Source organism: Ochotona princeps, chromosome 15 (assembly GCF_030435755.1).
Source record: "Ochotona princeps isolate mOchPri1 chromosome 15, mOchPri1.hap1, whole genome shotgun sequence".
NCBI classification, from domain to species: Eukaryota; Metazoa; Chordata; class Mammalia; order Lagomorpha; family Ochotonidae; genus Ochotona; species Ochotona princeps.
The window spans coordinates 2,655,857-2,680,072 of record NC_080846.1 but is presented as its reverse complement, the minus strand read 5'-3'; the positions used below and the strand labels follow the sequence as shown (position 1 = coordinate 2,680,072).

General features: G+C 58.8%; 1 protein-coding gene across 1 annotated transcript; it reads left to right on the top strand.

The window, feature by feature from the left end:
- The first annotated feature begins 1,199 nt into the window (after positions 1-1,199).
- On the top strand, positions 1,200-18,345 carry ARHGAP8 (Rho GTPase activating protein 8). Its single transcript, XM_012928223.2, has 11 exons — positions 1,200-1,293; positions 4,995-5,082; positions 5,212-5,343; positions 6,614-6,700; positions 9,129-9,227; positions 10,704-10,814; positions 14,634-14,707; positions 16,198-16,275; positions 16,934-17,062; positions 17,402-17,505; positions 17,896-18,345. The coding sequence occupies exons 1-11, from the start codon at positions 1,215-1,217 to the stop codon at positions 18,208-18,210; spliced, it is 1,296 nt and encodes a 431-aa protein (XP_012783677.2). The 5' UTR covers positions 1,200-1,214; the 3' UTR covers positions 18,211-18,345.
- Positions 18,346-24,216: the final 5,871 nt, after the last annotated feature.

Genomic DNA, 24,216 nt, shown 5'->3' with positions numbered 1-24,216 from the left:
AGCTGTTTTGATCGTATTTGTTTCATTTTTCAACATTGTGTGTCTCTTTTTCCTGGGGCAGAGGGACAGAGCCGTCCTTCCACTGAGCTGCTGCCCGGATACCCAGGCTTTGTTCTTACCTTAGCTTCATAGAGTCCAGTTCTGTGAATATTGACAGATTTTTAATATTTTTCCCCAAGGTAGAAGACTTTGTGCCACTTCTCCAGTCCTGGGCTGCCCGGCAAGGCTCCGTGTGCTGCTCCTCTGTGGGGGTGCACAGACCACGTGGCAGACCCGGTGGCAGGATTCCCAGGAGGCAGCCTCCCCACCTGCCAGGAGTGCACTTCTGAGCTGGGCTTGGTGGAGCTGCACCTGGCGGAGTTTGCCGAGACAGGCGTCAGGGCGAAGGCGGGTGTGGAGTTTTTGCAGGGAGCGCACGTTCAGGGACCCTCAGGAAATTCTTGGGGGATGCAGAACACTTTGTGTATGGATTTCAAAATCGATTGCACCAAAATAAAATTTAAATGCCATTTTCTGGAACCTCCTGTAGGCCCTCATCTCACCCTGTATATCTGCCTTTCAAATCAAAATAAATCTTAAGGGCCTGCTGCGATAACTTAGAGGCTAAAGTCCTCACCTTGTATGTGCCGGGATTCCATCTGGGCCCTGGTTCATATCCTGGCTGCTCCAGTTCCCATCCAGCTCCCTGCAGAGGATGGCCCAAAGCCTTGGGACCCTGCACTCACCTGAGAGACCTGGAAGAGGCTCCTGGCTTCAGATTGGCTCAGCTGCAGCCATTGTGGCCACTTGGGAAGTGAACCAGCAGGGGGAAGACTGGAGCTGGATATGAGGTCTGATTGCTTCTTGACAAATAGTTCTTTCCAAAGAAGCCACTTCCTGAAGGTTGCGTTTTTGGGGGCCCTGCACAGTCCTCCACGTTGAAGGACTGAGTTCTCCCTGGCTCACCTCCCCACCTTTCAGCCGGAAGCCCCGCCCCGTCAGCCAGCCCTGTAGCCTTGACCATGCTGCAGGCTGGGGGCTCCCCTTGCCCTGTGATCCTGTGTCCAGGGGTGCACCAGAGAGACGGGTTGACAGATGCAGGAGGTACCCTCATTCTCCTCGCTCGCGATGACACCTGCCTTCCTGTGCTCCCCCTTGTCTGTCCAGGGCTGCAGAGGGAGTCGGTGGCGGCAGCAGCCATGCTGGGCACAGCTCAAAGGCCCTCGGAGGCGCCCATGCCTGGCCAGGACCCTGCGCTGAGCATGAGCCACCCGTTCTACGATGTGGCCAGACACGGTATCCTGCAGGTAGCAGGTAAGTCCCCATGGCTGCCTCGCCTGGCTGGCTGCACACCCAGGGTGGGAACCGCCGGGGCAGGAGTGGCCGCCGCTGCTTTGAGACATCGGCCAGATGTTCCAAGGAGCATGTCTGGGGTGGCTGCTGCTGCTCTTCAAAGAACGGAAGCCGAGAGCAGGCGATGGTTTTCAATGTAAGCAAACAACAAAAGCAGGCCACGTGCAGCAGGGCCTCTGGAGAAGGCAGTGCCAGGCCCCTCCGTGCCAGAGCACCCGTCCCCCAGGGCAGGAACCCCCACACTCCCCACTGTCCCTGCCCCAAGCTGTTTGTTCAGCAGCTGCTGCCTCCTTCTGGAGACGTGCTGATGGATTGGAAGAGGCCTGGTTCTCTGAGTGTAGTGAAGACGCCAGCACAGCAGGTGCACAAGGGATGGAGCCACACAGAGGAAAACAGGAGGGCTTAGGTGGAAAGGGGATGCTGGGCCAAGTGTGGGGGGCACAGAGCCACAGAAAGGAGAAGGCAACATGTGTTGCAGCAGGTTAGACCCCCACTTAGGATCCCACATCCCATCTCAGAGGGCTAGTTCAAGCCCAGCTGCTCCACTTCCAGCCTAGCTCCCTGCTAGTGCACCTGGGAGGTGATGGAGGCTGGCTCATGTGTTCGAGCTCCCGCCACCCACATGGGAAACATGGCCAGAGCTGACCAATCCAAGCCCAGGAGCCAGGAGCTTCTTCCGCGTCTCTCATGCGAGTGCAAGCTTCCAAGGCTTTGGGCCATCCTCGACTGCTTTCCCAGGTCACAAGCAGGGAGCTGGATGGGAACTGGAGCGTCGGGATACGAACCAGTGCCCATATGGGATCCCAGTGCGTGTAAGGTGAGGACTTTTTAGCCACTTGGCCATGCCAGGCTCCAGATTTTTTTTTTTTTCAGAAGTTTTTATTTGGACCCAGAACCATGGTTCAATGGCTAAATATTCATATTCAAGTGCCGGGATCCCATATGGGTACCAGTTTGCGTCCCGGCTGCTCCACTTCATTTCCAGCTCCCTACCCATGGCCTGGGAAAGCCGTCGAGGACGGGGGATCCTTCACCTGTATGGGAATCCGACAGGCTGGTTCCTGGTTTGGAATCAGCTCAGCTATGACCGTTGCAGCCATTTGGGGAGTGAACCAGCGAATGGAGGATCTTTCTCTCTGTAAATCTGATCTGCCTTTCCAATAAAAATCAACATTTTTTAAAAAAAGAAGTTTTACTTATTTTCATTACCTTTGAAAGATGGATAGGAAGATCTTCTGTCTCCGGGCTCATTCTCCAACTGCCCGTTACAGGCAGGGATTGGCCAGGCCAAAGCTGGCAGCCAGGGATTTAATCTTGGCTGCCCCATGGGTGTCAAGGCCCACCCCTTGGGCCAGCGCCTGCCGCCTCCCCATGCCCATGAGGAGGCTCTGACCCCTGGAGCCAGGGTGCACGCCCAGGTGTCCTGGTGCAGAATGTGGAGGTGACGAGTGGCAGTAAGTGCTGTACCACTCCTTAGCGCTTCTCTTTGCTGTCTCTGTAGCCCCACCCCCAACACCAGCTTCCTTCCAGTTGTGTGTGAAGTGCACCTGCCGGCTGCCTTGCAGGAATGGCATGCCCAGAGCCAGGGAGGGCGGGGGCGTCTGCCTGGGGCCAGGGGCACACAGGTGTGACATGGCTGGATTTGGGATTTGGAGTTCCTCTCACTTCAAGGTGCTGATGCCCCTGGCAGCCACGGGTTGCAAGGGTGTGAGTGGAAGTGGCAGGGGATGTGGCCCTGGGATGGGGAGGAAGGGATGCCAAAAGGGATAATTTTTTTTATCATTTTTAATTTAAAAAAGATTTATTTGCCCAGTGTGATAATGTAGTGGCAAAATCCTTGCCTTGCAGCCACAGGGATCCCATAGGGACACCAGTTTGTGTCCTGGCTGCTCCACTTCCCATCCAGTTCCCAGTTTGTAGCCTGGGAAGGCAGTAGAGGACAGCCCAAGGCCTTGGGACCCTGCACTCGCGTGGAAGACCCGGAAGAAACTCCTGGCTCCTGGCTTTGGATTGGCTCAGCTCTGGCTGTTGTGGCTACTTGGGGAGTGAACCAGCAGACGGAAGATCTTTGTCTCTGTCTCTACTTCTCTCTGCAAATCTGCCTTTCCCATAAAAATAAATAAATCTTTTACATTTTTATTTATTCATCGGAAAGGCAGAGTTACAGGTATAGAGGGAGAGATAAGAGAGAAAATCTGCTTGCTGCTTTGTTCCCAGATGGCTGAAATAACCAAAGTTTGGCTGATCAGAAGCCAGGAGCCAAGAGCTTCTTCCGAGTCTCTCATGTGGACACAGGGGTCCAAGGCCTGTCCTTCGCTGCCTTCCCAGGCCCCCAGCAGGACCCTGACCCTCCTGTGAGTCATCCTTGTCACACCAGATGGTTGCCAACTGGTCAGAACCGGGGTCCTTTGATGCCGCGTGTGGTCTCTGTGGGTTGCAGGAGTGGCTGTGGCTGCAGGGGCTCCCCGTGTTCTCCTCCCCGGGAGGGTTGTACAGTGCTTGAACCAGCAGGGCCACTAACGTGGACAGGGAGAGAGGGTCTGGGGATGAAGCAGCGACAGGAGACCAGTGATGGTGGAAGTCTCTGGAAGTCTCTGTTGCTCCTTCACCTCTCCTTATATACTCTTCCCTCCAAGTCCTAATTTAGCCAGGAAATTGGGTACAGATGAGTCCAATTAGTCTCGGTGTTTTTAGCCACAAACCCAGTTCCTGTTCCTGCCCATTCCAAGGATTGCAGGGCTGGGCTCAGATCTGCCTCTCGCTGTCCTGCTCTCTCCAGACCTGGGCCTGCAGGTGCACTTCCTGTGGGGACACTTGGTGAGTGACCTTGCGTCGGGCTGTTAGCACAGCACCCAAGATGCTTGCCATCAGCCTAAGCAGGGATGGAAAGGACACTTGTTTGTTTTTTAAAGAGGCGGTGCTTTTACATATTTATTGTTTGAGAGAGACCTTCCACCTGCTGGTTCACTCCCCAGTGCCCACAACAACGAGGGCTGGGCCAGGTCGAAGCCAGCATGTTGAAACTCCATCCCTTGGGTACTCAGACACGCCTGCTGCCTTCCAGGGAGCTGGAGCCGCAGCCAGGCCCCAGGCTTTGTCCCACAGAAGGGCACAGGCCCACTGTGGACCTGACGACCAGGGTGAGGAACTTGCTGGAAAACACTGTTTATCTTTAGGGCTGGTCAGATTCCCTTGGCCACACATCTTGCTCTGGGTCCCAGTCTCCTCTGTGGACTGGAAGCCCGCAACAGCAGGAGGCTGTGCCTGCCTCGGGATCCAGGTACCCTCCCTGGGGCAGCAGAGTCACACATGGGCAGCAGGAGGAGGAGGGGCAGCCTGGGAAACTGCCCAGTGGGGCCTGCAGGCCACTGGAGAGGGCAGGGTGCCCCAGGGCAGTGGGGTACAGTCTGAGCTGGGGTCCGGGGCTCTGGGCACCAGGAGAGTCTCCAGGCCATGGACGTTCCTGTGTCACAGCCCTGGGGGCAGAGGCCAGCAGTCATGGGGTCAGCAGTGTTGGCTCTTCCCGGGAGCTGTAAGCGGGAGGCTGTCCCAGGCTCCCGGCTGCTGTCACCTTGGCCATCGTAGGCAGGTGCAGGAAGCTTGAGGGTCTCCCAAGCCAGGGTGGCCCCAAGGCTCACGCCTGTCACCCCCCACCCTCCCAGGAAACGACCGCTTCGGGAGATGCGTGGTCACCTTCAGCTGCTGCCGCATGCCCCCATCACACCAGCTCAACCACCAGCGGCTCCTGGAGTAAGTGCCCCGCCATACCTGGGTCTTGGGGCCCAGGCCACAAGCTTCCATATGGGAGTGGGGGAGGTGGGCGGGCTTCCAACCATTCACAGGTGCCTCTCATGCCTGGCTCTCATGTTCCCTGCCCAGATACCTCAAGTACACGCTGGACCAATATGTGGAGAGCGACTACACCCTCGTCTACTTCCACTATGGCCTCAACAGCCAGAACAAGCCGTCCCTCAGCTGGCTGCAGAGCGCGTACAAGGAGTTCGACAGGAAGTACGTGCCGCGAGCCTCGCAGGCGGGCAGGTGGGCGGGCAGGCGGGCCCCATGGTGTGGGAGGTCACAGAGACATGCGAAGTGAGACTGTCCCCTGCTTCAGAGCCAGTGGCCATGTCCAGCTGTGGCGTCCAGGGCATCTGGCTGTGATAGGAGGCCGAGGACAGCACACACACAGAGGGGGGCTCATGTTCCAGAACCCTCGTGTGGGCCCTGAACTGTGAGTTTCCCAGACCAGGAGCAAAAACTCGTGTTGGCAGTGGGCTGCCCATAGCAGGCAGCAGGTATAGCTGGCGCACACCCCCTCTTCCCACACTGAACTGGGTGCCAACTGGGAATGGGGTCCCACCCCCCGCTGGCCTCAAAGTGGGCAGCTGTGCCAGTGCTGGTGAGGTGGGCAGTCCCAGCTGTAGTCGCTCAGCTGGTGTGTGACAGGGCCGCACCCCCGTGTCACGCTCCACTCTGTGGCTGTGGCCTGGATCCAGCAGCTTCTCTACCGCCAGGCACCTTGCCTCGCTGCTGCTGCTGGCTCCTCCTGAACATTCCTGGGTTTGTTTTTTGTCTGTCATTTGAAACACACGGAGGCGGAGCTTCCATCTCCAGGCTCACTCCCCAGAGGCCTAAAGCAGCCATTACTGGGCCAGGCCAATGAACAGGACACCTGTGTGGGTGGTGGGGACCTGGTTACCTGAACCATCCACTGCTGCTTGCCAGGGTGCACAGCGGCTGGACGCTGGGGCAGAACGCCAGCCCAGGCACTCCTGTTGGGATGTGGTCGTCACACACACAGCTTCAGCCCCTCACCATGTGCTGCTGCGTTTAAGGTAGACCCTGTTCACACGCAGGTGTTTGCGGCCGCCTTTCTGGAGCGAGTGCCTTGCCTGTGACCGGGCCACTGTCCTGTGACTGCACTGCCAGCCCCACCCCCTGCACACAGCAGCTCTCAGAGATAACTCACCTCAGTTCCCTCTGCTGCTTCAGCCACCGTCTCTGGCTTAAAATCCATTCCTGCCATGGTGTATTCAGATGGCCCAGTTTCTCCACGAGGCAGCCGCATGCCAGCCCGAGCATGCTGCAGGTTCGGGTGGCAGCCGCACACTGCGCCCGGTCCTGGTGATGCTTGGGGCTCCTCCCCGACCTCCTCCGAGGTGCACCTGCTGCTTTGGGGTGTCACAGCCCCCCAGGCTCCTCAGAGGGCAGGGTTAGGGTGACAGTGTGTGTGTGCACATTATGGCTGCACACCTGAAGCCCTCCTCCCGCCCCTCCCCAGGTACAGAAAGAACCTAAAGGCTCTGTACGTGGTGCATCCCACCAACTTCATCAAGGTGCTGTGGGGCTTCTTCAAGCCCTTCATCAGGTAGGCGGGGCTTGCTGGGGGTGGGACCTTTGTCTGTTGGCTGGCTCTGAGCTCTTGTGGCAGGAAACAGCCTTGGCTGGATGGCTGGTCCCGCCTACCCTACACTCTTCTGTCTGTGTGCGTTGTCACCTGGAAAACCTAGCATCATGTTGACCTGTGCGTGCCGTGCTGCAGCCAGCCCGGAGCCCTGCCCCTTTCCCATCCATGACGTCTCTGCCTCAGCTTCCCCCTGTGGCCGTCAGTGCTGTGTCTGTCCATCTGTTGTTAGGTAATTCTCTGCCTACGTCCATGCGGAGGATAGTAGCAGTACAGCAGGTGCTCACTGTTCACTACATCATCTCTTTATGATTAATTATAAGATTGTAGGCTTCTTGTGTGCCAGGCACCCCAGAACAGCCCAATGAAGGCAAGAAGAGAAACAGCCCAGTGGCATGGTGCGATGTGTTAAGCTGCTACCTGAGATGCTGGCAGCCTAAATTGGGCATTGGTTCTAACCCTGGCTGCTCCACTTTCCATCCAGCTCCCTGCCTGTGGCCTGGGAAAGCAGTCGAGGACGGCCCAAAGCCTTGGGACCCACGTGGGAGACCTGGAAGAGGCCCCTGGCTCCTGTCTTTGGATTGGCTCAGCTCTGGCCATTGTGGCCACTTGGGGAGTAAATCAGCAGATCTTTCTGTCTCTCCTCTTTATAAATCTGCCTTTCCAATAAAAATAAATAAATCTTTTTAAAAAAGAAAGAAGGAAAAGAAAAAGCAGAATTATAGGAGAGAAAGATTTCATTTTCTGATTCACTCCCCAAAGGGCTGCAACGGCCTGGGTTGGGCCAAGCTGAAGACAGGAGTCAGATGTTCCATCGGAATCTCCCATGTGGGTGGCAAGGGCCCAAGCACCTGGGCCATCAGCTGCGTTAGCAGGGAGCCGGATTAGACGCATAGCTCCCAGGACTGAAGCCAGCGTCCACGTTAAACGCCAAGTGTGGCAGGCAGTGACCAATCCACTGTGCCACAAGCTGGCCCCAAATTTTAAAGAGGGGGAGGAGTTAGTTGGCACTCCAGAGAGGTTAACAGCTTGCCTGCGGCCACACAGCAGGTCGGAGGTATTGGAACCTTCCTTCAGTCTCCAGGCTGCAGTGGCCCTGGAGCCTGGACTGGACCATGCTGCTTGTTGGCTGTGTGGCCTTGGGTGGCCACATGACTCCTCTGACCCTAAAGTTGTCCTCTGACAAGCTGGCTCCTGGGCCCTCGCAGGGTGGAAGGCGAGTGGCAGGGCCATGCCTGCGTCTGCCCACCAGAGCCCAGGTCCAGCAGGTGCCTGGCATACAGGATGGTACTGGGCAAGTACAAAGAGCTAGGTGGGGGCACCCAGGAAGAAAGTTCCTGCCATCCATGCCTTCACAGCCTCACTGTCCCTGAGCTGGCAATGACCCTAACCCTTCCCCTGGAACTCTGGTTGCAGGAACCAGGCCAGTTCCTTACCATTCTGCTGAAGGCCACAGCCTTGGAGGCTGGGGATCTGCGAGCCGATGGCCAATGCTCCCTTGTCCACTAGGAGGCGCCAGAGCCTGCGGCCATTTCTCCCTGGGGTGAGGGTTCAGGCCAGCAACTTGGAGCGCTGTCCAGGAAAGGGGGGGGTCTACCACTGGGCTTTCTCTTCTGCTGCCCTGGCCGATGCTCCCATGAGGAACTCCCCGGCCTGGTTTCAGCCACGTGGCTTGCGTGGCTTAAACCTCAGCATGAACCACAGCGAGCCGGTGTACCCACTTCACAGCCTGCAAAGCGTGGGTCAGGGAGCACCAGAGGTTTGGTTTTGCTGAAATCCTAACTTTGCTGGAAACTCACTTTTCAACCACACTCCTAGTGGGATCGGGACAGCAAGGAAATGGGTTGTTAGAGAACATCAAATTGTCCAGAATGATGCATTTATGGCCAGCATACTGAAACCACAGACCGTGGCCACTGCCAGCCTCTGTCGGCCTCTGTCATGACCAAGGCGTGGCCGGGGCTCGGCTGACAGGCACAGAGCCCTCTCTCTTCCTGCCCCACGGAGGCACCAGGAAAAGTGGAGTCATGGGATTCGCCCAGGGCCTGTCTGACGTGGGAGCTGCACCCGCACCTGGCTACTCCCTCCCTACCCCGTGATGGCAGCCCCAGACAGAGGACCCGATGGGAAGCCACCCCTGCCTCCACTTCTCCCAGAAACCCTGTGATGCCATAGAGCAGCCTACCCAGCCTGCCCAGCCTACCCTGGTGCCCATCCCTGCACTCCCACTGTTCCCTGCATCTCTGCTCACTCTCAGCCTGGCTGGATTGGAGATGACGCCCCAGGCAGATGCTGCCTCTGTTCCATCCTGGCTGAGTAGCCACGTGGTTCTTCCCCCCCAGGCCTCTACCTGCCCCCAGTGGTTTTAATTCTCTGGCTTCTGTGTTCTCAGCCACAAGTTTGGGAAAAAGATCACCTACTTCAACTACCTGAGCGAGCTGCGGGAACATCTGGCGTGCGACCAGCTGCCCATCCCACCGGAGGTTGTCCGGTGCGTCTCACTGGCTGGGTCCGCGGGCGTGGTGCAGGGTTCACAGCACAGCAGGAGGCTCGGAGTGGAAGGTCCGAGTGCAGGCTCGGCAGAGGGCAGCCCTGGCCATGGCTGGTGAGGGCGGCCCGAGTCCAGCCGTGTCGGTTGCCGCAGGCGCTGGCCTCCCTCTGCCCCTTGCTTCTCCGATGGAGTCAGTGGCCTTGCAATGGGGAAGGGAGGGGAGAGGGTAGGCTGCCTCTGGGTGTTCGCTCAGGCAGGGGTGCTAGGAATACAAATGCCCCCCCTCCAGGACACTCCCAGGCTGGTCGGAGAGGCCGGGGTCGAGGCTGGGGTCTACCTGCAAGGAGGGAGCGTGTGAGCTGGACGTTGAGGCCAGGGTAGAGGGAGTGGCCGGGGTGCCTTGGTCAGCTGTGGGCTTTAACAATACTCCTGCCCCCAGGCTGCTGCGCAGTCGCCCCAAGTGTGGTCCCCAAGCTGGACCAGTGCAGCTCAGCAGCTGAGCTGATGAGATTCAGAGAGGATGGCGCCCAGCTTCCTGCATGGGGAAGGGAGGTAGGAGGCTGGGCTCTGGGGGACACTGGTGCAGCCCATGGCATGCAGGGTGCAGGTGTAGGGGGAATGTGGTCTGGGGTGGGGGTGGGACACGGGGGGTGCAAGTCCATGTGTGAGTGCCGTGAGACATGCAGGCTAGGGTAAGGGTGGGTTTGAAGCCGTGGGCCCTCCAGGCTGTGCCCCAGCCTGTGACCTGGCATATACTCCACCATGCCTCAATTTCCCCATCTATCAAGGGGGAGCACTCAGCCCTGCACTGTTGACCATGATGAGGGCGACTGGCCTGAGGAAGCTGTGGTGAGCTCACCACCAGCTATTGTGGCCACAGCAGCCACAGGGCCCAGACTCCCAGACCACTTCCGGCAGCTCCCGGTTGCCCCTGCTCAGCTCCTGAGCTGCTGACCAACAAGGTCTCCCTGTCCCCCACCCACAACCCCAGGGTGACACATCTAGGGACCAGGAAGGGAGAGAGGGAGGGTGGGTGGACAGAGCGCGTCAGGAACACGTGACATGCTGCCCAAGGCAAACAGAGAGCAGACCAGCCCTTCCGCGCCGGGTGCCAGCCTCATCGGAAGTCCACAGCCCAGGAGCTAGCCTTGGTTGCACCAACTCCTGGCCGCCTGGGATGAGACCGTCCGAGCGTGGGGCTGCCGGAGAGGCTGACCACAGTGGGGGTCGGACCACCCGTCTTGCCGTTCGTGTGAGCATGCCTAGCACTGCAGAACTGCAAGGGATGGATGCTCATGTATGCATGTGTGTGTGCTCACAAGCATGTGCCCACGTGTGTTGGTGTGTGTGTGTACACATGTGGCCGCCACGTGGCCATGCCCCTGAGGAGCAGACGTTTGTCCTTGGAGTTTGGGGCTCTCCCACCCACCCCAGCACCTGGCCACGGCCTGACAGCGGGCTTTCCCGTGTCTGCAGGTACGACCAGCGCCTCCGGAGCCTGCACAAGGGCCAGCCGCTCCCTCCAGCCAAGACGCCGCCGCCGCGGCCGCCGCTGCCCACACAGCAGTTCGGGGTTAGTCTGCAATAGTAAGTGAGCCCACCTGGGAATGCCCCTCCCCCTGCCCTGTGGCTATGGGACGCGGCCTGCTCAGGACCTGTCCCCCAACTGTGGCCTCTGCTGGCCAGTCTGAGCCCGAGGCAGGGGTGGCGAGTAAGGCTCCTGGAGGTACGACACTGCTCGGGGTGGGCCAGGCAGGAGGACTTGTCACTCGGCCTTCCTGGGTTGTCAGCATCGCCTGGCAGTGACCCCTCGCTGTCCCGGGGCCAGCTGTGAAGGCGGGGAGCAGCCCCTGTGTGTTTAGGACGCCTGAGCGGCACTGGCCAGCCGGGAGCAGTTGTCCACAAAGCACCGCGGTCCATGAATATTCCATACTGTTCCATTGCCAACGACTGTGATACAATGGCAGTGAGCGTGTTGAAGAAAGCCCCTGATGTATAATTTGTTTGGACTGGGAATGAATGAGAGGCATTAAAATTCAGAACCGGTCCTGTTCGTAGACACAGGCTTGCTGCCTCAAGTTCAAAGTCTTGCCACAGAAAGCTTCTGCCTGGGAACCAGCTCATTAGGTTCCTGCATTAAGGGGAAGGCCCAGGTTTAGGAGGGATGGGCGTGTGTGCCGGTGCCTGGAGGAGGGCCGACACTCGGAGGTGCTGGCAGGGTGGGGAGGGAGGCCGGGCACGTGGCGCTTTGGCTCCGAGCGGCGCAGGGGCTTACGCTGGAGCTGGGCTAGCTCATCCTGGCTTCTTTCTTTGGCCCTGCCCCCTCATCCAGCAGCGCCCCAGAGCCTGGGCAGGAGCTGGTTCCTGCTGCCCCAGGCACACATGGCCTGCTTGTGGTCCACTGCACTCACCCCCTCCTCCTGGAGGCCTTCCATGCTGACTCCACGTGGACAGCCACGGAGCCACTGCTGCCAGAGACACGTGACACAGCACGTGTCTGTGGAAGAGCGATGGGGAGCAGCACACAGGCCCGTGGGGGTCGGGGGCTCTGCTCCTTGGGCTCTGCTCCTACAGGATCATCTGAGACACAAATGTTTTTCATTCTCCTTTCTCACTTGACTGTAGTGTTGCCTTGTGCAGGGTGGCCAAGGTGTGTGCTGGGTTTCCTTCTGGAGTTTGCTGGGTCTGCACGAGGTGCAGGGCCCATGAGGTTTCCTTCACCCTTCGTGGTTGCAGCACCTCTGCTGGAAAGACAGCTTCCTGCAAGCCCAGTGGCCAGGCCCGGAGGGTTGACTTCCGGTCCCCTGCAGCGTAGCCTGTCCACTTCTGTGCTCAGACCAGAGCCACAGGACCTTGGTGACTGTTTTGAAGTGTGTTCTGACCCCAGGAAGTGTGAGTTCTCCAGCTTGGTTCTTTCAGGCCCCAGGTGCTGTTCTGTGGGCCCCGAACTTCCCTACAGCTGAGATTTTACCAGGGCGCCTCTGCCGCTCGGCTTCAGCAAGCCTGCGTCCCAATAGCATTTTGTAAAAGATTGATTTATTTGAAGGGTAATCCTGGAGAGAGATGTAGAGATTGAGCTGTCTACTGGCTCATTTGCCCGGCCTCAGCAGCCCAGGCTGAACCAAGCTGAGGCCAGGAGCCTTATCCGGCTCTCCCACGTAGATGCAGGGATACAAGGTCTGGGGCCCTTGCTCAGGAGTCCAGCAGAGCCGGGACTCGAACCCAGGCACTTGCACATGGGATGTGAGCGTCTTACCTGCCAGGCCCTTCAGGGAGCTTTGTGGATCTCCACGGGCCGACTTTGCCCTTTTTAGGCTCCCCTTTCTCTTGCCCTGGTGACTGATGCTTTGTGACGCTGTCCTCAGGGAGTGGTGGTCGTGCTTCATCCCGCAACCCTGCTGGACTCACTCATCTCATCCAACAGATTTCCTTTGCAGATTTCAGTTCGGATTTCTCTACATCCAACATGGTCTGCAAATGGAACCGGTGTTCTCTGTTCCTCTCCAATCTGCCACCTTTGCGTTTCCTGCTCGTTGCGCCTGACCCGGCCATAGCTACCTGCAGCACGCAGCTGGGTTGCCGTGCTGCGAGCAAGTCTCGTGGTCTTGGGCTTGTCTCCAGGAGAAGCCGTTAGTCTGGTGACCTTGAGTTTGGTGTTTGCTGGGCTCCACCGGGGCCGAGGAAGAGCCTCCACACTCCTAGTTTGTACCTTTCTAGGAAGGGGTACAAGACGCCACCCGTGACTTCTTAGACATCTCCGGCTTTTGTCCCTTCTGCTAATATGCCGGCTAACGTGGACTTATTTCCATAGATCGCTGGAGGATAAGAACACAGGTGTGTTCTTGGTGTGTCATCTTTGTGTGTGTGTGTTGTAGGATTCATCCTGCTAGCGTTCTGTTGAGGATTTTGTAGCAACCACCGTGAGCGGCATATTGGTCTCCTGTTGCTTGTCTAGTTTGGCTCAGCTTAAAGGACACCTTGGGAAATGGCACCTCCAATTTTTGGAAGCGTTTTTACAGAGTTGGGGTTCATTCTCAAACAACTGCGGGGAACTCGCCATGAAACAACCTGAGCTTGGGCTTTTCTTTGGAGGCGGGGCATTTTTTGTGTGACCAGCTCCTGCTACAACTGTTCAACTTTTATTTTTTCTTCTTGAGTTTGGTAGTTTGTAGCTCCCCAGGACTTTGTCCATTGCATCAAGGTTATTGAATCAGTGGGTAGTGACCTGTCGGTCAGGGTCCCTCAGGGTCCTGCCATACCTGTGACGCGGTCAGCAGCGCCCCCTCTTCCATGGCTGGCACCTGTGACCCAGGGCTCCAGGACCAGGATCTGCCGCTGCTGCACGTCCCTGTGCCAAGCTGTCCCGCAGAGGGTGGGATTCTTGCTGGCAGAGGATCGGGGTCCAGCTGTGAGTGACCTGCGTCCCAGCTGCCTCCGTGGTGAGGAAGGACAGAGGCTTCACCAGCTGTGCCCCCACCGACGGGCGTCCTCCCTGTGTCTCCAAGCGGGCCCTGCTGCCCAGCCCTTGTGCCCCACCCCTGGCTCTGGTCTCCAGGCATCCAAACCCCACTTGCTGTTCAAGGCAGCTCTGGGGACTCGACTCTGTGGGGCGAGAGCCAGGCGCCTGAGGGCAGGCCTTCTGGCGGGGTATGCCCCAGCGACTCTCACCAGCTCTGAACAAGCCCACTCCAGGGAGGAGCAGTGGGCGCTTACTGCCATGGGCGGTGTCCCACAGTCATCTCTGTGTGGGACATGTGGCTGTCAGGCTGGAGGACTAAGCAAGAGCCATGGAGCCGGGCTTGGCGGCGTGGCCTAGTGGCTAAGGTCCTTGCCTTGATCCCATATGGCTGCTGGTTCTAATCTCGGCAGCTCCACTTCCTCTCTCTCCTCCTCTCAGTATATCTGGCTTTGTAATGAAAATAAAATAAATCTTTTAAAAAAAAAAAAAGTGTCATGGAGCCAAGCCCACAGCACCCGGCCGTGGCCTACCTCGTGTCTACTGACGTCCAACGTCAGGCACAGGCAGCGAGTCCCCCTGGAAGGGAGGATGCAGAGGAAGCATTTGCCATTGCAGGTACAGAAGCCAGGGCATCATGGCGTCCCCCCATCCCCACCCCGTGCTGGTGCGGGGGACTCAGCCTTGGTCCCAGCGGCCACAGCCCCTTCCCTCCCCTGTGCTTCTTCATGGAGTCGGCGTCCAGTGCCGGCTCCGCCCTCCCGTGTCTTTGCATGGAGGGCCGTCTCACTCGGCCTTCCCCGTGTCAGGTGCCACTCCCATGGAGTCCTCAGACACTGCCAGGGTGTGTCCCTTGGTGGCCTCCTTGACAGCCCCAGGCGTCCCAGCTGCGTCTCCCTCCAGGGCAGCTGCCCAGCTGCATGGTCCTTGATTTTCTCCTCTCTCCTCAGCCTCAAAGACAAAAACCACGGTGACCTCATCCCTCCCGTGCTGAGATCCACGGTGGAGTACCTGAGAGAAAAAGGTAGAGCAGCCAGCGCTGCGCCTCCCTGGAGGGAGGGCGTGGGTGGACTGGCACCTGCCCTGGGCAGGAGGCCGTGAGGGAGATGTAGGCTTGGGCATTGCGTTGCATCCTGGCCCCGCTGGGTTCTGGCTGCATGGCCACAGGCAAGTGACCTGGCCTCTTTGTGCCTTGTCCCTGCCTCGGTCTGGGGGTGAACCTGTGACCTCTCCAAGACTCCCGAGGCCATGGTCAGGCCACAGGGGAAGGTGTGTGGAGGGCGGTGGTTGCTGTGGGGTGGCCAGGGATGGCAGGTACAGGCTGAAGGTGAGGCCGGCCGCACGAACCCAGGCGCTACAGGCAGCAAGGCCCCAGCTGGGTCACGCTCGTCCACAGGCCTCTGCACTGTCTGGATTTCCTGGTGGTTCACATTTCCCACAATCACATGCATGGGAAATTTTTTTTTTTTTGCACCAAAATAAACTTAGCTTTTCAGCCCACTTTACTAAATGCCTTCATACTTGTTGGCTGAGTGTGCCTGCGCACTGGGCATCTGTACTGGGCTGGACAGTGGATGCCTCGATGACCGTACACAGTCTCCTGGCCCTCTGGAGCTCATGGTTGGCACCACGCAGAGACCACCATGCAGGGTCCCCCAGGACTCAGGGATGCTGGTCGTCCTCCTATCCCTCATTCCCGGACTGGCTCAGTGTCCATGAACAGGTGCATATCGGCATCCTGGGAAGGTGGATGAGAACACGCACTCAGGGTGTCCTCCTAGCCCTGTGTGTCACCCTGCATGTACCATCAAGGTCAGACTCTGGGGAGTTCCTGGTAAACCCCTACGCAGGCTGTGTGGCTGCACCATGACTCACAGTCAGAAAGCCATTGACAGACGCTCAGGGTGGGGCCTTCAGTGGTCAGGACTGTCCATTCTTCCTCTGGTCCCCCATGCCTGGCTGCCCCAGCATGGCTCCACCCTCCAGAGCCCTCCTCCACAGAGAGGCCCACCAGGCAGACCCCAGTGCTGCGATGGACTGGGCGTTGTGGGGCGCAGGACCTGGCTGTCACTGCTCGTGTTTCCATGTGACAGGTGAGTGGGCAGCGAGAGCAGAGCCCAGGCTGTGGTCTGGACCTGTGCTGCCCCAAACGGTGCCCGTGACGATGGCCCAGAAGGGCACGATGGTGTGCCTCGTGTGCCTGAGTGACCGTCGGTTTGTGTCTTTGAGTTCCAGCTGCAGTCACTGGGGCAGCTCAGCCCAGTCCTTCATGGGAGGTGCTGCCTTGGCAGGCACCTGCAGACCAGAGGGACGAGGCCTCTGAGGCCACAGAGCGGGGGGCACTGTGAGCCGGGTCTGACGCTGACATCCGCCTCTTCTAGCCCACAGGAGGGGCGTCAGAGCCAGCCTGGGGAGCCTTCCTTGCCAGCCACAGGGGGTGATGCCATGGCAAAGATGTTCTGGAAGCTCAGTGGGCAGGGCTTTTGACATACCCAGGGGTTCCTCTGCCTGCAGGACTCCGCGCTGAGGGCCTCTTCCGGAGATCGGCCTGTGTTGAGACCGTGCGTGAGGTACAGCGGCTCTACAACCAGGGTGAGTGTGGCCATGAGTTCAGCCCTCAGACCCCCTTCTGGGGGAAGCACATGCCCCACCACGTCCCAGCTCCCTTAAGCCAAGCGCAGGGCCAGGGCAGCCGCCAGAAGCCCCAAGGGTGGCCTTTGCCCAGTGCCCCCAAGGGTCCCGTGGGTCCACTGTGTCTTCAGGGCTTCTCCATTCACACTAGATGAGTATGCAGCTGGTGGCACAGGTGATCCTATTCAGATGCCCCAAAGGGAAGACATGGCTTTGCAGGGTAGGGGTATGATGGAGTGGCTCTTTGCAGCCTGCCCAGTGCCCCGCTTAGCTGCCTACGTGTAGCAGTATGTTGAGGGAGGAAGCAGCCGCAACTGGATAGCAGAGGCCTCGTTCAGTTTTCTGCGTCCATTCACTCCCTTGTCCATCTATAACACATGAGGCCACAGCGGGCCAGCCGAGCCCCTCCCGGCCCTGTGTGTGACAGCATCCTCCCTCCCACAACAGCAGCCCCCAGCTGACCCTTGACAGTTCATCCCATCCTGGTCAGGAGCAAAGCGCCACCAAGAAACCAACAGTGGAGCGTTGTGCGGGAGGTGGGGCATGTGTGGCTGCAGCCTCAGGCCCCTCCTGCGGGGAAGCGGAGCACAGGCCACAGCCAGCTGTGCTTTGTGTGCAGGGAAGCCGGTGAACTTTGATGACTATGGGGACATCCATGTGCCCGCTGTGGTGCTGAAGACCTTCCTCCGGGAGCTGCCACAGCCGCTGCTGACCTTTGAGGCCTACGAGCAGATCCTGGACATCACCAGTGCGTGCCTGCCCTGGGAGGGCCCCAGACCCTGATGCCGACCCCCACTGCTGGGCGAGGCGGCATCTGCCCAGACAGCCTGCTGCCGCTGCCAGGCAGGAGAGGGAGCCAAGCAGGCTGTCCCTCACAAGCCCCTGCTGGCCTGGCTGCCACACGTGGTGTTGTTGCTGAGTGGCCATGGGTGTCTTCTGATAAAACCTCATGTCTACAGAAGCAGGGGAGGATGGACAGACACGGGGCCTTGGGGCCTGCCCGTGCGTGGGCCGGTCCAGCCTCTGAGCTGCCCACCCCCTCCTGGGGCGCCCCTGGCTAAGGACGGGTCCTCATGTTCCATTGCAGACGTGGAGAGCAGCCTGCGTGTGAACCGCTGCCGCCAGATCCTGCAGGGCCTGCCCCAGCACAACTACGCCGTGCTCCGTTTCCTCACAGGCTTCCTGCACGAGGTGAGTGGCCCCCGAGGCTGCGCTCCAGCCGCCCTGGATTTGCAGGGCACTGCAGCAGAGGCACGCCTGGGCAGAGACTGCTGGGGAACCCCACTGGACAGGGCCAGCCTTGCACCTGCTACGTGGCCCCTGCGGGCCTGGTGGCTGGACGGTGGGTTGACTGGCTCACCGGGGCAGGGCGTTATGGGAGGGGAGTGAAGTCCTCTGAACCCCCACATGGAGGCCAGTCCCTCCCTCTGACGGGTGGGGTAACCGAGCCCCTGCCAGGCTGGGGGTGGCTGGCCTGTCACCTCACCTACCCGTGGCCCCTGACTGGCGCCATCACGGCACAGTCCCTCCCTGGGTTCAGCGAGACGTCCTTGTCCCCTGGCCACGTGTGGCCTCTTGCAGGTGTCCCGGGAGAGCCTTTTCAACAAGATGAACAGCTCCAGCCTGGCCTGCGTCTTTGGTCTGAACCTCATCTGGCCATCCGAGGGGGTGTCCTCGCTGGGTGCCCTGGTGCCCCTCAACCTGTTCACTGAGCTGCTCATTGAGTACTACGAAACCGTGTTCTCCGCCTCGGCTGAAGCTGGGGAGCCCAGCCCCGGGGAGCCCACCAGCGAGCTGGGCCATCATCCCCTGGCTGGTGGATGTGCCACAGGGTTTGCCACGCCTGTCCTTCCTCCGCGTCCCCTGATGGCAGCTGGGAGGCCTCCTGCGTGGTGAGAAGTTCTCACGAGGTCTAGATATTGAGCCCCCACTGTGTCTATGAACTTGGCATTAAATGGACTACAGGCCTCTGATTTCTGGGCCAGCCCCATTGCTCCTGAGCTACAAACAGGACGACTCTTAGGAGACTCGGCCTGGGTCTTGCGGGTCTCACTCGGTGTTGTTCACAAACCTGGGTTGGTGGGCCATTTCAGATGCTTGGGGGCCCTTCGGGGGGCTTTCCCATGGGGCTGAGCTGTGGACCAGGATACAAGGCTGTTCCGGAGGTCTCGCAGGTCTTCCTGTCGGGCGGCTAGGGGCGGGCACGGCTGCAGGCAGGGCCATGTCCCCGGGATGCACGTGTTGGGAACTGAATTCCCTGAGGCACCATCAGCGGTGCTTGGACCAGGCGCAAACGAGCAGGGGGTGTGGTCGTGAGGGCAGAACTGGCACCCTTGTCCCATCTCGCCCTGGGATGCTGCTGCCAAGGACAGAGCAAACGCTGTGGCCATGGCCAGCGTCCCCAGAACTGCGAGCTGGGTCCACCCCGGTCATCATGAGGCACCCAGTCTGTGGCACTCGAACACCACAGGAACCAACAGGACAGTGCCCAGCTCAGGGTCTTGGTTAACCAGACGTGGGGACAGGGGCACACTGGCTTCACCCCTCTTCTTCCCCAGGCAGGAGGTGGTTAATCCCACCAGCTGGAAATCGTTTCTCCTGTGAGGACGGGGTGGTAGGTCATTCCTGGTGCCCACAGGAGCAGTGACAGCTAGTGAGTGGCAGAGCTGGACCTTCAACTTGTTCTCGCACCCCCGAAGAGCCAGAGGTGGAGACCTGGGCCTCGGTCTTTCCACCTGTACAGTAGGGTTCCCACTGCTTGCTCCTCTGAAGCTGCAAGAAGCTGGTTGGGTGACACTGCAAGCAAGGGCAGCCTCCTGCCCCAATTTTGACTGGGAGCCGGGCATGGAGAGTCCAGCCCAGGCTTGCTGGGGGAAGGGGGCCTCCAGGAGCAGCCAGTGCCCCCCAGAAGGGCCACTGCAGCTCCCTGGGGTGCTGTCTGTGCACGCATGGCTCAGAGCAACCCCCAGCACGGCCGCAGTTACTGGGGAGAAAATAAAAAAACGATGGCTCTCTTCAAAGCGCCCCTTCGGGAGCCCCAGGACGAACAATGCATCATGTGTGGAGGGCTGTGGCACCCCCACACCTGGAAACATGGTCTGGGGGGCATTACTAATGACCGCTGCTGTTTCCAAGAGTGAAAGTCACATCATTGTCCCCTGTATCAGAGCCACAGCCGGAATGTGGCGATAGCCATCAAGTGTGGGAAGTGCATCATGCCCTGCCATGGCCTAAGTCATGGCCAGGCCATGAGTGAGAACCCCAGGGCGCCCAGAGTGAATCCTGCCAACCTGCGTTGGCAGCGATGATGGAGAGCAGGCAGCCTGACCCGGCATGGTAGGTGACATTCATGGTGAATGACCAAATCCTGTCAAGGTAGCAAGTCAAGTGGAAAGTCAGGGAGGTCACTACAGGACAAGCATGGGACAGGACACCCCTCCTGGAGCCCTCCACCCCGACCACCCAGAAATCGCTGCGTTAAGCAGGGAGAGGGCATCAGTACTGCCCCATCTTACCTGTGCAACAGCCAGGAAGTTGTGCCCACAGGGCAGGTCCCCGTGTACTGTGCACCTGCTGTAGCCAGGCAGGACGAGGTCCCAACAGGAGCAATGAGGGCCACACCCTGCCTCCCAGTCAGTGGGGGAGAATCCAAGGCTGCAAACGCACCTGCTGGAAGCCAGACCCCATCATGTCATGGCTGGGATGCAGAAAGGTAGCCCCCTCCAGGAGGTGGGGCTCACACAGCCCTTGGGGGTTCCTGATAACTCTGGTGGAACTGGGCAGTGACAAACCACCCCCTAGCCCCAGGCTGAACGTTTTCTGCACACGCCCTTTCCTTCCCCCTCCAGAGGCCAGCTGAGACCACAGGCTCCAAGTATGAGAGCTTGGGCAGCAACTGTCTGCAAAGTGCCCTGCTCAGGAGCCCTAGGAATGGACTCAGATGGGGTGCTGGGCACAGGTGGAGGCCCACGGCATCCCTCTAAGAGCTGGGCCCACCCGCAGCGGGCGGAGGCAGCTGGAAGGGGGAATGTTGGCGTTGATGCGGTCATCACTACTTTCCTTCTTGTGGGAACAGGTGCACAGTGGGCATTCCCAGTGACCGCATGAAAAAGACAACACTTGAAATGCTGGCGCCTGTGACCAGGCATAGCGAGTATGCTGATGAGTGGGCACAGCCGTGTATGTGTGTGGCGAGCTGCAAATGGGCATGTCCCTTTGGAGAGCAGCTCAGCAAGCTGCTGCAGCCCACACTCCACACGACTTAGAAAATAGCCCAAAACAACGGTACAAGGAGGGGGCTGCGGGTTGCTGGCAGCAGTAACTCGGAGCAGTGCACATGTCCATCAGCATGAGAAGTGACAGTTGGACGAGGGCCAAATGTCCCGGGGTTTACCTGAGTGGCGTGGACATGTGTGTATCAATGTGGACAGACCTCAGAATATTACACTGGGAAAGGGAAAAGTTACAGGGTCATAAACTGCCACCGCGAGAAAACTCCCCACACGTTCATGGCTTGAACGATCACCGTTAACACGTATGCTCAACAGTCTTTGGGATTTTTTTGTTTTACAAAATCGACAGGAGGGAGACACGACTTTTCCCAACAGAGCAACCTGGTGGGGGGGTACAAGCCAAGGAAAGCTGGGCAGCAGCAGTAATTGGAAGCTACCAGAAGGTACCAGCAGCTGCTGGAAGCTGGAGAGGCCTGCGTGGACTCTGGTCCACAACTTGATCTGGGCCTTCTGAGCTCTGGAGCCATCTTGGAAGCTTCTGTCCATGCTGCCTGGCAGCTGCCCCAGGACACCCCATGACGCCGCTGAAGCCAGGGGCCTCAGCTGGACCCAAGACCCTTTGGCCATTGGGCAAGAGCAGGGAGCTGGATGGAAGGTGGCCACACCAGCAGCTGCCCCAGGAGTCTCCAGTCAGTGGTGCTGTGGACCCCTGGGCTGCGTGGCTGTGCCAGGCTGGGATGCAGGTGCCGCAGCATCACCATGGGCTGTGCTGTCTGGAGCTGCTAAGCAGCAGGTGTGTGCAGTGCCGCCACTGGAGAATGCAGGGTACCAAGGGGCGCCAGGATCTCCTCACACTCTGGGCCTGGGACTGCCCCAGGATCCTGTGGGATTTGCAGACAGGGGCAGGGGCCTGGCCATTTCTTCCTCAAGTCTGTTTCTTCCATAAAGATGTATATACAGCCTGGCACTGTACCAAATGCTGGAACTCTGAGCAAGTCAACCCTGCACCCCTGCCTGTCTGAAGCAGGTGGGTTAAAACAGAACCAGGCATGTGTGGCCATGGGTGGTACAAAGTTCCCGAAATCATACAGCCTGGGGCAGCTGCACCACCAAAGGCACGTGGAGGCGGGCAGGGTGCAGCAAGCCAGGTTCAGCACACGGCACATGGCAAGGCCCCACGGTGGGAGCCTGGCCAGTGGCTCAGGAGGAAAATGAACAGAGAAGGGTGGGCCACAAACTGAAGAGGCCGGAGAGGATGAGGCACTAGGGGCTCAACAGCGTGGGAACAGCAGCGTTTGGACAAGGTTGAGAAGCTTCCAAAAGGGACAGGAGTGCTCACCGGCTGGCACTGAGTGTGCAGGTTAAGCCTCCACTTGTAGAGCTGACATCCCATATGGGTGCCCGTTCAAGTCCCAGCCACTCCACTTCCAACCCAGCTCCCTGCAGATGGCCTGGGAAAGGCAATGAGATGGACCCTGCACCCACATGGCAGACCCAGATGGGATTTTAGCCTGACTTTGGTCGGCTCTGCCTTGGCTGTTGTGACCATCTGAGAAGCAAACTCACAGATGAAACCTAGCTCATTCACTCAGTGTAACTCTGCAACACATAAAGACACAAATCTTGAAAATTTTTCATTTTTAAAGATTTGTTGGGCCTGGCGGCGTGGCCTAGTGGCTAAAGTCCTCGCCTTGAACGCCCCGGGATCCCATATGGGTGCCAGTTCTAATCCCGGCAGCTCCACTTCCCATCCAGCTCCCTGCTTGTGGCCTGGGAAAGAAGTCGAGGACGGCCCAATGCATTGGGACACTGCACCCGCGTGGGAGACCCGGAAGAGGTTCCTGGTTCGTGGCTTCAGATCGGCACGCACCGGCCCATTGCGGCTCACTTGGGGAGTGAATCATCGGACGGAAGATCTTCCTCTCTGTCTCTCCTCCTCTATATATCTGACTTTGTAATAAAAATAAAATCTTTAAAAAAAAAGATTTGTTTATTTTTATTGGAAAATCAGATATACAGAGAAGAGACAGAAAGATCTTCCATCTGCTGGTCCACACTTCAAGTGGCCACAATGGCTGGAGCTGAGCTGATCCAAAACCAGGAGCCAGGAGCTTCCTCCAGGTCTCCCATGCGGGTGCAGGGTCCCAAAGTTTTGGATTGTCCTTGACTGCTTTCCCTGGCCACAAGCAGAGAGCTGGATGGGAAGTGGAGCAGCCAGGATACAAACCAGTGTCCATATGGGATCCCAGCACATGCAAGGCAATGATTTAGCCACCAGGCTACCATGCCGAGCCCAAAATTTTTCATTTTTAAAAAATATTTTTATTTGAAAGGCAGAATTACAGAGAGATCTTCCATCTGCTGGCCACTCTCTAAACGGCCACAACGGCCAGGGCTAAGTCAACCCAAGCCAGCAGCTTCTTTTGGATCTCCCACGTGAGTTAGGGATCCATGTTTCACTGCCTCTCCCAGGCCATGAGCAGGGAGCTGGGTTGGAAGTGGAGCAGCCTGGACTTGAACCAGTGCCCATATAGGTTGCTGGCACCAAAGGAGGTGGCTGAGCCTGTTAGGCTAGCCCCAATACTCAAATCCTTACAGAATTAAGAGAGAAAGACACCAAGACAGAGTGACTCCGTGTGAGGGCAGCTGGTCCCTGGGTGACGGGTCCCAGCCTGGCAGGAACCCGTGTGAGGGTGCAGCTGGTCCCTGGGTGATGGGTTCCAGCCTGACAGGAACCTGTGTGAGGGTGCCGCTGGTCCCTGGGTGACGGGTCCCAGCCTGCTGTCCTCAGGATATCAGTGCTTGTGTGGTGGCTGAAGGGAGAGGCGACAGGAGCCCAGGCCGTTATCACACAGGACCGCCATGGGTCTGGCCCTGGCAGCCAGTAGCACAGGGGCAGAGCTGGGATGGCAGATGAGGCTGGTCCAGGGGCTCAGAACCCTTGGGGCCTGGACAACAGCTTCCTGGGCAGAGGCAGGGGGCGTGGCCAGCCAGGGCAGGGCAGGACCCAGGAGTCTGTCACAGGATTAGTGTCATGTGGCCCGGTAGGCTCTGGGGGGGTGCAGGGGGGTCAGTCAGGACACCCATAGATGTGGCCATGAAAGTCCGTGCTATTTCAGGACAGGCAAGTGGTGTCGGGGGGCTAAGGGGAGTCTGAGAGCAGGTGTGAATCAGACACTGAGGAAAGCCACATGAGGGGGGGAGTGTGGTCGGGATAGAGCCCATCTATACCTTCCCCAAGACTGCCCTGGGCAGGCTGCAGCAGCCCCTGCTCAGTGGGCTTCCAGCCATGCCCCCAGGACTCCAGTGGGCAGTCGCCTTGGCTCTGGCTCCACTCCATGAAGCCCAAACTGGCCCTCTAGTTGGTCAGGTGCAGGTGGTGTGTGGCCAGTGGATGCCACCCATGGACCACTGCTCCTGGCCTCACAGGTGCACCACCCCTGCAGGCGGAGGTGGGGCAAGAGGATCGGCAAGGACACGCTGCACTCCCTCCCCGCCCCTCCCTTGCCCGTGGCCTCTCCAGTGGCCTCTCGGCTATGCCAGGCCCTCCCCGCAGCAGGCAAGGACAGACACCACATGGCATTGAGACCATCCATTGAGTTTAATACTTCGTACAGAAGGAAAACTACAGCGGCGGATTTAAAGACAAACACTTTTTCTCTATTCTCAC

Bases quoted from the DNA above. Each gene is read 5' to 3' on its own strand.
- ARHGAP8 (XM_012928223.2), top strand. From the start codon at position 1,215: ATGCCTGGCCAGGACCCTGCGCTGAGCATGAGCCACCCGTTCTACGAT. The intron at 5,083-5,211 runs GTAAGTGCCCCG...TTCCCTGCCCAG, and splicing joins AACCACCAGCGGCTCCTGGA to ATACCTCAAGTACACGCTGG. The intron at 10,815-14,633 runs GTAAGTGAGCCC...CTCTCTCCTCAG, and splicing joins TTCGGGGTTAGTCTGCAATA to CCTCAAAGACAAAAACCACG.